This window comes from Vanessa cardui, chromosome 4 (genome assembly GCF_905220365.1).
Source record: "Vanessa cardui chromosome 4, ilVanCard2.1, whole genome shotgun sequence".
Lineage (NCBI taxonomy): Eukaryota > Metazoa > Arthropoda > Insecta > Lepidoptera > Nymphalidae > Vanessa > Vanessa cardui.
In genome coordinates this window covers 6,015,987-6,027,582 of record NC_061126.1, presented here as the reverse complement: position 1 = coordinate 6,027,582, position 11,596 = coordinate 6,015,987, and the positions used below count along the sequence as shown (strand labels likewise).

The 11,596-nt window shown below is 31.7% G+C and overlaps 1 protein-coding gene across 2 annotated transcripts; it reads left to right on the top strand.

Moving 5' to 3' along the window:
• Nucleotides 1-1,835: 1,835 nt before the first annotated feature.
• Nucleotides 1,836-9,566, top strand: LOC124544530 (gamma-aminobutyric acid receptor subunit beta-like). 2 transcript variants are annotated; one of them, XM_047123128.1, is made up of 10 exons: nucleotides 1,836-2,145; nucleotides 4,387-4,487; nucleotides 5,177-5,244; nucleotides 5,940-6,085; nucleotides 6,202-6,359; nucleotides 6,651-6,766; nucleotides 7,234-7,402; nucleotides 7,474-7,722; nucleotides 8,081-8,269; nucleotides 8,972-9,566. In XM_047123128.1, the coding sequence occupies exons 1-10, from the start codon at nucleotides 2,039-2,041 to the stop codon at nucleotides 9,145-9,147; spliced, it is 1,479 nt and encodes a 492-aa protein (XP_046979084.1). In that variant the 5' UTR covers nucleotides 1,836-2,038; the 3' UTR covers nucleotides 9,148-9,566. The 2 variants fall into 2 exon arrangements, with proteins under 2 accessions (XP_046979084.1, XP_046979083.1); XM_047123127.1 differs by having other exon boundaries at nucleotides 8,078-8,269.
• Nucleotides 9,567-11,596: the final 2,030 nt, after the last annotated feature.

The following is an 11,596-nucleotide window of genomic DNA, read 5'->3' as shown; positions in this document are numbered from 1 at the left end:
ATTATAATTATCAATTTTTTTTGCATGAAAAGATTATTTTACAACACTGCCTTTTAAATGCAAATTTAGACGAATTGTATGTTAGGGTCGTAATATAAGATACAGCGTTTAAGTAGTGTTGAAAAACCAAAAATAATCAGTTCAAATGCTATTCTGTAAAGTAAAGAATGTTATTCCAAACATATGTAATGTTTGGAATAATATGTATTTAGATAAGTAATTTAAAAAAAGTGATATATTGCAAAGTATTATTCTTTTCAAAAAATATATTTTTGTGTCACTTAAAAGCTGTAATACTCTTTAAATACAGGTATATTGAATTCGCTCGCATGCACGTCTTAGCGAGCTCAGTAATGTTATTTACCTACATAGTTAGCGGGCGAACCATTCTGAAAGGACGACGGTACTTTGAGTGAAAACACTGGCAAACGTAAACGACAACATTATTTCAAGTAGGCATTTTACTCCTGCGAGGTATGTCGCAGTTACGATTATATTACGGTCCAAGGACTGTTTTAGAAAATATCTCTTTCGTGGATTTAAACTTAAGATAAAAATCTTGTGGATATTTCTCGGTTTCTACGATTTTTTATATGTCATATAAAAAAATATCAAAGTGTAGTACTTTCATATTATTTTAAGGTCTTAATGTGCAAATATAAATTATAACATACAGATTTTACTTATCAATTATAAGAATAACTTTCGGTCGTATGCAAAACAATATTGTATTCATATTTTCAAGAAGGTAGACGAAATTCCTCTAGGATTAAAATGTTTGTAGATGATCTCTATAGCTCTATATAAAATAAAAATATTTACCGGGTAATCAGAGAGCTATACAAACTAATATTTGTTTTACCTAATGTTTCGTAACTAGTACTTTTTAGCAGAGATATTTCGATATAATATACGAAATACGAATATATTCGCACTTATTTCTTTTTTACGCGTCGACGGCGTTGTCGCTGGGTATCAAGAGAATTGCTATTTGTAATACGATAAGATCTTTTCATTCAACTTATTGGTTTGGAAAAAAATATTATATGGAATCAATTGAACTTGTGAAAGAATATACAAACAGAATGAGTGCCATTTTATTACAACAGGTTTTGTCTTTCGACATGATTGATTGATGATTCAGGATATTAACATTGCTTTTTAAAACCTTAAAGACGTTAATATACAAGGTTTAATACCCGATAAAAGCTATATGCATTCAAAAACATACGCTGTAAATTACAGTCAACTTTGCTTAATATCTTTACAAAATATTGATGTGTCGAATAAGAAACCTATAAGTCTAGTACGAGATTTCATAAACCGATAAATTGTTCAATTGTTAAGCCTGCACAAATATAACATTTTATCGTCGCTGACGAGTCTAATCTACGGGCGGACGCGTCGCGCCTTGCAAATAACTTCCGCATCTGCCGGTTGCGCGCAGCATTGCATCACATTCCACCAACATGCATTCAGATACTCGACAGTCGACGGCTATATACTTCAGGTTCCATTCCATAAATAAGATGGAAGCAAATCGTAGTGTTTACAATATAAAATAAATTTAATAATTAGTCATAAAATAAAAAGTTCCTATCGGATTTCTTTTAATAAATTATTAAGTAAAGGATTTTAGATGTACGTATGTATGTTAAACTACAGTGTTTATAAGTTCTCTGTTCTGGATTTACTTTTAATTTTATATAGTGTGATATATTGAAAATATTTTGGGCGGGCTTCCATAAGTTAAAAGTAAGGGAGTTACAAAGTTATAAGAGTCCATTGTGGAGGCGTGGCGCACGCGCGACGACACTCCGCGCGCCGCCGCCGCCGCGACCGCTCACGCCTTGCCGCGATCGCACACTGCGATAACTTGCATTGCGTCTCGCGCAACGCAACTCTTTGCTTTACCGGTAATGAGACTTGCTCCGAAAGTTTCAAAGTTGTAATGTGCTGTTCAAAGGACATGGTATTGGAAGACATGTGGTGCCGGTGATCGCGCGATGCGGCGACAGTCGCGCGCCTCGACCGCGCGATGAGCGTGAGTCGCCAACCGCTAGCGCGTTCAGCTCGCCTGCACGCGCGCCAGATACTCCTGCTTATGTTCATTCTCCCGCTATTTTTTGCTTTAGTAAAAGCACAGTAAGTATACTATAACACGATACTTATTACGATTATTAATTACGGGATATTTACCAGGTTATATTTTCACGAGTCTCATGAAGATATTCGTAAGTAATGTCGAAATATCGAGCTCTAACGAATAAAAATAAAAAACATGGTAAATATCCCGCAATAATAAAAATAACCATGTTAATTTAAAATCTAACACGATACTTTGTTTAAAAAATATATTTTTCACAGCGAATTAATTAATTATATCTAAAAGATTTCGGCTTGCAATAATATGGTATTAGATAACTTTACCATTTATTGCGTGTATTTAAAGTATATTATTTTTTGTAAACTTGCTGTGATCCGCTCACTCCGCTGAGTACTAATTATAAAAAGGAGGAACGATCAATTAAATACGTAAAAAATAATAGTAGGTATATAGCCTAATTTTATGTATGATTTGAGGTTGATTGGTTGATGCTATTAGTAATTTTTCAGTGATTGAGGCACAAAATAAAAAAAAAATATCTGCAAATATATTTAAAGAATAATTTTACGTATTATAAATATATATTTTGAAATGAAAGTAAGAAGTAAAAGACTAGTTTTAATATTTAGTAAATACATACTTTCCGACGGCCGACGGTAGCGAGAAATCATTTCGAAGGAATGTAAAAGCATTTTACAGATAAACTTGAATTGAGTAAACTGAAATTTTTTATTACATCAAATTATAATTGTTTTTAATTAGAGAAATATTAAAAAAATCGTAAATATGAGTTAAAAGATATTATATATAGTAGTTGGTCATATAAAACCAGTCATGTTGAATTAAGCACAAATCTATCTTCTTGTTGTAATAGCTTTCCCGACCGTCAGCGACGTTAGGTTAATTTCATATTGGATTTAGGGAATCCTCCCGCTAAATGGCAATTCTATCTAAGCCAGGGGGAAACTCATTTAAATACCTCTTCTAAGTATTTAGATGCATATATACAGATGTCATTTGAAAGGGATTTATATTCCTGAGGACTGATTTTTAAATAGCCAGTTAACTGATATCCATAATATTGACTTAGATATAACGATAATTTTATGAATAGATTTATTTCAAAAGTTAACTTTGTTTTTATAATAGAAAAAAATGTGTAAAAAGATTGAAAATAATATTATAATATTTACCTTTTATTAATTTATGTTAATTGATTTTGTAATTCGATTTTCGTATCTACGTCTCTTCTGACTATTGATTGGCAGTACGCGCTGATTTAATAAAGTCTGTAACTTTGTCATAGTATTTTTTGTCATAAAATCAATTTTAAAAGAATAAGAAAAGCAAACGTGTATTATATAATGTTAGTAGCATGAATAGAGATAGGTCCACTCACTTTCAACTAAAAATAAAAATGTTAGCCAGTAAATGTCACTTTGAAGAAAGGAGAAGACAAAGTTTGGGCTTTATTCCACCGCTCTATTTTTTTGTAAAAGAAGGCGAAGATTTTCAAACACCCGGCTGTTTTGTCTTTGACCACTAGAAACCAAGGTGTCAGTTGGCGGTTGGTTTGCACAAATTTGCAAAAAGAAGTTGATATTGGTTTATGGATTTATTTCAACAGTTCGACCTATTGAGCTCATAAAGATTTTACTTTTAATGTTAAATGAATTATAATTATTACCCACATTATTGGTATAAAATATCAAAATTCAACTGAGTTTACTTCTCTGCAGATCTTAGATATTTCGATGGTAGCCGGGGTATATTTTTGATAACCTACGTATCAATAACTTAGACTTTGATTTCAATTTTTTTTTGATTGATTGATATCAATTTGTTCATCAAATACTATCTAATAGTTATGTTATTATAATAAATTAAATAGCGGTCAAGAAAAATATAGCGAGGAAATTTGCTCGTGTCGGATGAGAATCTGCCTCGAGTATGCACCAATCCGCATTGGAGCAGCGTGGTAGAGTAAGCTTCAAACCTTATCTTCAAAGGGGGTTGGAGGTTCTGAAAAGCAGTTACTTTACTTTTTTACTTTAATCTGAATTGTGTTTATTTGGTTGTTTGAACGCAATTTTGTCCAGACTATCAATCTGTTTGAGTCAGGTAGCCCATCTAACAAGATTTTTCAAGCCTTAATTGTCAAATATTAAGCATCACGCTACCCATCGTGACGTAGCAGTAATGCTTGACACGGCTAAAAGAGCAGCTGATTGTTAATATAAGTAAATATGATAACATTTGGTTTTGTTCTTCTTTCGTAGACCAGAGCGCACCGTAGCGGTTGATCGTTTGGAGAACGTCACTCACACGGTTACACGGATTCTCGACGGCTACGACATACGTCTACGTCCTAACTTTGGCGGTACGTAAACCAAACAATTTCTAATAGAACTTAAAACGAAACTAACAGATTCTTCAATTGATTATTCCAGTATATTTTTATTCGTGGAATATATATTCGTAATATAGGAAAATTTTCATTGATAAAAGCAGTCATTGTAAGTATAATATATTTACACTTAAATTGTTATAAATCAATATCCATAAACACAGCTATTGTGGACTTGTTTTTAATATGTATAATTAAAAAAGTAGTTTGACCACAGCTCCTACCTTTTACTATGCCCCTAGTATTCTCTATATATAGCCAAAAGAGCTATTTATCTAGCCTAAATATATCTCAATGAAAAATAATAATATTCTAGACTGTAACTAGGTCATAGTATATGTAAGATTCGCACATTAATAATGTAGTGACAGTAAACACCACTGCGTTTAATATGTCGATGAAGCTATAACTTATACTCACTCATAGTAATTAATGGTAGTAACTTCGTAGATAGAGAATATCTAAATAAATATGGCTGCAATTCTGCAACTTAAACTTTGCTTCATATTACACGCAACCTTTAGGATGCACATTATTTATTGCATTTCCCGAGGCATGTAGATTCAATATATTGAATTCAGTAAACACGCTGCCATTCGTCAGCAGTCCATTTAACTCGCATCGAGGACCTGCTTCCTTGCACAAATGTTATTACTCCACAGGCGACCCGCTTTACGTCGGCATGGATTTAACCATTGCTAGTTTCGACGCAATATCCGAAGTTAATATGGTGAGTGAAAATTATTGTTTTCAAAACATTCTCATACTTAAAAGAAAGGTAATTTTTTATTGTTATTTTTCGTTGTAAATGTACACGTTGTCTTAATCATCCTCATTGGTTTGGTTTTACAGTCTCTCATAAAAACTGTTAATTCTATAATTCATTTGACCTATTTTGCAGTTTTAGACGCATATAAGAATTTGTTTTAATTACTATGTTTTAATTTACATATGTTAAAAACATATCGTAAATTAAAATGGCAGCCCTGTGGGGATACTCATCGCGAATAGTGCTTAAAACGTCAACTCACGCTTAACATTTTAATTATGTTAAAATATTTTTTAATTGAACTTAAGTTTTATTTTTAAAGAAAATAATGATAAACGAAGCCATTATCTTGAATTTCGGAAGTTAGTTGAACGTGACACGTCAATAACTCGACTTCGAGATTGCTTTACTGACAAAACAGGGGTGTACTCGATCGCTCGTTGTAATTCATTAAGCTTTTAATAGCGAAAAGAGAGCAAGGCCGTGATCACTTGACACATATCTGTCGTCGGTGACCGAGGAGCAAAGTTGAGTCAGCAAATCGATGGAATCTTCAAGCACTTTTTATTGTCAAGATATCCCGTGCTTACCGTAAACAAATCAATCTGAAAACTCCCTTACATTCTTTAATTAATTTCATGCAAATGTACTTTTAGGACTACACAATAACCCTTTATTTAAATCAATATTGGAAGGATGAAAGGCTCGCTTTCGGTTTACAAGACGAGGTCCTAACCTTATCTGGAGACTTTGCTGATAAAATTTGGGTACCGGACACCTTCTTTGCAAACGACAAGAATAGGTAAGGTCACTAAAAAAGTAGGATGTAAGTAAGAAGAAATCTTTTCACAAGTAGATCATAAAACAAATGTTTATTTTGTAAGTGTTGATTTATTTATCGATTTGTTTGTATTGTAGTTTTCTCCACGATGTGACGGAACGCAACAAGCTGGTTCGTCTCGGCGGGGACGGCAGCGTGACCTACGGCATGCGTTTCACGGCCACGCTCGCCTGCATGATGGACTTGCACTACTACCCCCTTGACAGCCAGAACTGCACCGTCGAGATTGAAAGCTGTGTGACTCTATATTCTCAATCCAGCTCACCATTACTCGCTTGCTTCGTCTGTTGAGTTTAAAGTTTTGTTAGAGCAAGCGTTGATTTTTGTGGTTGAGCAGTAATGTTTTTCTTTTTATTTCTGCTTATTTAATACTCCATTGAATGATGTGGAATTTTAAATATTGACTTTCGACGCATCTTTTCATAATTTCATTCAAGAGCTAAATAGCTTCTTGTTCGAAATACATTATTGTATTCGTATAATTGACGTTTACAACGGTATACTAACGTACAACTTTATCATATAGATGGCTACACGGTGTCGGACGTGGTGATGTACTGGAAAGAAACACCTGTAAGGGGAGTCGAAGATGCAGAACTCCCTCAGTTCACTATACTAGGACATGAAACTAATGACAGAAAGGTACGTTGACCAATTTTAGTATTTAATGTTTATCATATTTTCTATTCAATTATTGTGATTAGTATATAGAGTATATAGATTCACTCAGGTGCGTTCGTGAAATTAAATCATTATCAAAGTGCATTAGTGTGAGTGACGCTTGTCCTTACAGTAAATCTTAGTCTACGTGCGTTACTAAGAAACAGAGAAAACAAATAAGGTTATATTTGTTAAACTTATTTTATTAAGTAATTATTAATTTTACGTGAAGATGCAAGTCATCCTGAGTGGTGAATAGATCTATACTTTATTTATATTCACATATTGTATATAACATTTAAAATTCTATTACAAATACATTGTTTAATAACTTATACTATGTTAATACACATTAGAGATTGGCACTCTACACCTAATCCAAATTCCTTAACTTAGGCCATAAATCACGACAGAGAAAGCGCACCTATTAAAGTCGTGTATCGTTTCAGGAGAAGTTAGCTACTGGCATCTATCAACGGTTATCTCTTAGTTTCAAGCTTCGCAGGAACATTGGATATTTTGTGTTTCAAACCTACCTCCCGAGCATTCTGATTGTAATGCTATCTTGGGTATCCTTCTGGATCAATCACGAGGCTACTTCAGCGAGAGTTGCATTAGGTAAAAATAAATTAGTACATAAATTGGGCAGTAATACAATGACCAAAAATCTTAATTTTTTTTTCTTGTAGGTATCACTACTGTCCTTACGATGACTACGATAAGCACAGGTGTTAGGAGCAGTTTGCCGCGCATATCCTATGTGAAAGCGATTGACATTTACCTTGTCATGTGCTTTGTTTTCGTATTCGCGGCGCTCCTGGAATATGCCGCAGTAAACTATACCTACTGGGGCGCAAGGGCAAGAAAGCGAGCCAAGTTAAAAAACCGCGACCAAATTTCCAGTAGCACTAGTATGGATAAGGAACTAAAATCTGGCGGTGGGTTTCTATGAATTTGATTTAACACTCATTGTATTATCATCATAATAGAATTATGAAAGCATATTTAATCAGTATTTAGTATTCCTTACCCAAGAAAAAAAAATACATCAGATATAACTCATGTTTACCAAATAAATCACAATAATTTTTATTAGTAACTGTGTCGAATTATTATTTAACACCATATTAATATGATTTATTTTAAGAAAATATTTTGCCAATTTCTTTTACCCAACAGATTATCACTTTACCCAACAAAATTTACTAACGGCTAATTTTGTAAAAAAAAAAACAAAATCAACATATATTTTATCTACATGACAATAAAATTTAAAGTCTCTCTCTTTCAAAGAAGGTTCCCACTCTCCTGAAGAAATCATAGCTCTTCGCGAGTACACAACTACCGCTGGACGAGTGTCGCCGTTGCCAAGCTTGCGGTCACGACCACTGCCACCGACCACCGGCGCACCGCCGTCTCTGCGACTCCAGAGAGATTATACGAACCTACGCTACAGGACACGACCTCATTCGAAGAATTCAAGAAGTATATAACATTACATATTTTATTTGCTTTTTTTTGGCCCCAAACCATACGCTTTGTGGATCCCATCTGGTTATATCGTACAGCTTATACCACATATTTTACCACTAAAAAGCAACACTTATTATTGTTGTTTTCCGGTTTATAAGGTGAGTAAGCCACTATAACTACAAATAAAAATGTTCTAACCAAGGTTTGTGCATTGACGATGGAAGGCATGGTGAAAATTTCTTATCAATCATGTTCTTCAATGTATATTGTTGGTGATGATACTTCTAAAGTGGCCCATTTAACAGTCTGCTTACTTGTTTGAAATAATAAAAGCGTTTGTAAATTTAACATAGTAGGGCATCATCTAAAAAGACTTGAAAGCTTATTTCGAAATGCTGCACTAAAACTCTGTGGGCAATCTCTGCTCTACATTGTATATTAAATAGCTTGATTTTATTTATAAATATAAAAAGGGCTATATTAGAGATTTTTTAATGTGTGTAACATGTATCGTGTGTGTAATCAATTATTTGTGATTCCAAAAAATACATATAATTATACAAAAACCTTATTTACAACGTTTATTAATTTGTAATCTATTCATTTAAAAAAACTGTTAAAATAATTTTAATTAAAATTTTCTTATCTACTACACATATATAATATTTAAACTTATTCTAAAATATCTCAAATGTATTCTTGTTTTTGTTTCAGATAACCCTAACAAGCCAAAGATGATACACGCTCTGAAACGTGGCGCTACCGTCATAAAGGCTTCGATGCCCAAAATACGTGATGTTAACGTCATAGACACGTATTCACGCGTCATTTTTCCAATATGCTTCCTTATATTTAACGGTGTCTATTGGGTTTTCTATATATTTGATTAGGGATTTCAATTATGTAAAAATAATTTCAAGATATATTACTTTAAAATCAGTACAAATGAAATCAGTATTACATAAATAGAACATATAATACGAAACATTCTACTCGAACTGCATTTTCAAAATGTATTCCTAGCTCGCCCAGTGAAGTTTCGCTTCGAAAAAAATATTTAAATAGTGTTTAGCATTATATTTAAATTTCAAATACGTTCGTATATCGTTACAATATATCTAGTTTCTTTGGTGTTGACAAAATCTGTAATAATATTATTCATATTGATTAATATCTAAAATCGATACCAATTTTGTTGTACATATTTTCAAAACTAAACTGACAATCTGACATTACGAAAATTATCTCTATTTAGTTCTTTTATGTGTAATTAAAAGATATGAATAAAGCTAAATGTGGGTTCACTTTATTACTGTATATTGTTAATGATTATTTTTATTAAGGAAATTTATGTTGCTTATAATTTAATATTCCTATTTGCTTATTTAATAAATGTAAAATATACGGAAACTGCCATTTGAAATGTATAAATAACATATTATAAACCTCATTTTTAAAATAAACATTGCTTTAAGTATTACGATTATGAAAAGAAAATAAGTTTGACTTAGAACTATACTTTGCCCGCTGCTATTTATTTTTAAGTAAACAGTATAGTATAGTATGAAAAAATATAAATATATATTATTAGAATTAGATTTTCATTAGATAAGATTATAATTACGATTAATGAAAGTACATAAATCTAGTTAAACTGTATTAAATACTTATTTAACAATGACGTTACTATTAAAAGTAAACAAATTGAAATATTTATCATATTCTATTTCAGATAATATTATATCAGTATCTCGTTCATTTACATTAAATTATATAATTGTATTATGCCAATTAAATGATGTAGAAATTTATCTCTAAATGTAAATATTTTAATCGGTTTAAGAAAATCTGTAACAAAACAGTAGCTGTCGATGTTTCTATTAGTGAATGCAAATCAATGAAATTTACTAAATATATTGTAAAATAAAAATAAAATGTCAGGCACATTTCGTTTTATTTTTAACAAAGCTTCATAATTCCTAATAGATGTTTGTTTTAAACATTTATTGTGGTAAACAATATAAAGTGCTAAAGCTTAAATTCGAAGAATTACACGTATTCTAAAGTCGAAAGATAAAAACCAGCATCTTATTATTTATATATATATTGTTGGAATAAACAAGCAACTCTGCGTCAAGTCACACAACTTCCCGTTTAAAAAAAAATGGCGGAAGATTCGTAGTTGACACATTAAGATCGAGAATATAATTATTACGGTTTAATATGATTATTCATGGTTATTTGTGTTATAAACTAAATGTTTTTCTATTGTGATAGATCGATTGTTATTTTAAATTAAAGATAATTGTTTTAGAGGTTAACCTACTTCCTACTTCTGGTTCTAAAAATATATATTTTATTTTTTAAGTTCGTTCGACATTGTGGATTTGATAAGATGTTGTAAGATTTTTCGTTTACTTTCAGTAAATATATCTATTTTTAAAGTATAACATTTATTTACATTAAACCGCCTTCACTACATATAAACAAAAATGAAAATAAGAACAAAGCATTTCCCTGTCAAATCGAAATTTCGATCCTGTGGACAAAAAATAACTAGTAATTTTATTTGGTCATCTGTTTTATATACTGTTAATAAAAGTTTTTGCACGATTATTCTGAGGTTCAAGTTTTTACTGTAATTTCAGTATTGATAATGTTTAAGTATTAGTTATTTTAAGTTTTGAATTAATAACGCGCCTCATATTTTACATAGCACATATCTGGGTTCCAGGCAAATTTTTTGCTACTTATCAATAAGAGCGGTTAAATTATTTCAAAATTCATTTCGGTTAGCAAAACAAGTAATGCCTTTACAAAGGAAGGAAATACGAGTACGAATGAATGTGGGTAGATTTTGAGAATATTAAATTCCAATACTCCATACGAACATAACACCTTACTAAATGGTAAGGTATATAAGCGACAAATGCCAGCTTACCCATTCCAATAGAGTAATAAGAGACAAATTTATTTTCTTCCTTTAGACATATCATCCGGGTTTAGCAAATTTGTCCGATTTCAGTTTCATACTTCGTCATGCGATATTAATATCACAAGTCATTTGGTTGACGCAAAACTCCTTTGCTTTACCATAAGTTTTAAGTTACTGATATTATGCAAGATTTACAGCGTTTCGACAGGAATTAGGGAACCCTAAGTTCCTTTTATAATGCTGTCAAACCTTGCTATACATGATTTTATTACCTGTATTTTAAAGAACATTCTTTGCTGAAAGTATGTTCTATTCTAAGTATGAAGGCTGAAATTAAAATAATTTCATTAAATGAGTACTATCTTCATGAATCGCCTAAAATCTAACAATTGGTGTTTAAGGCC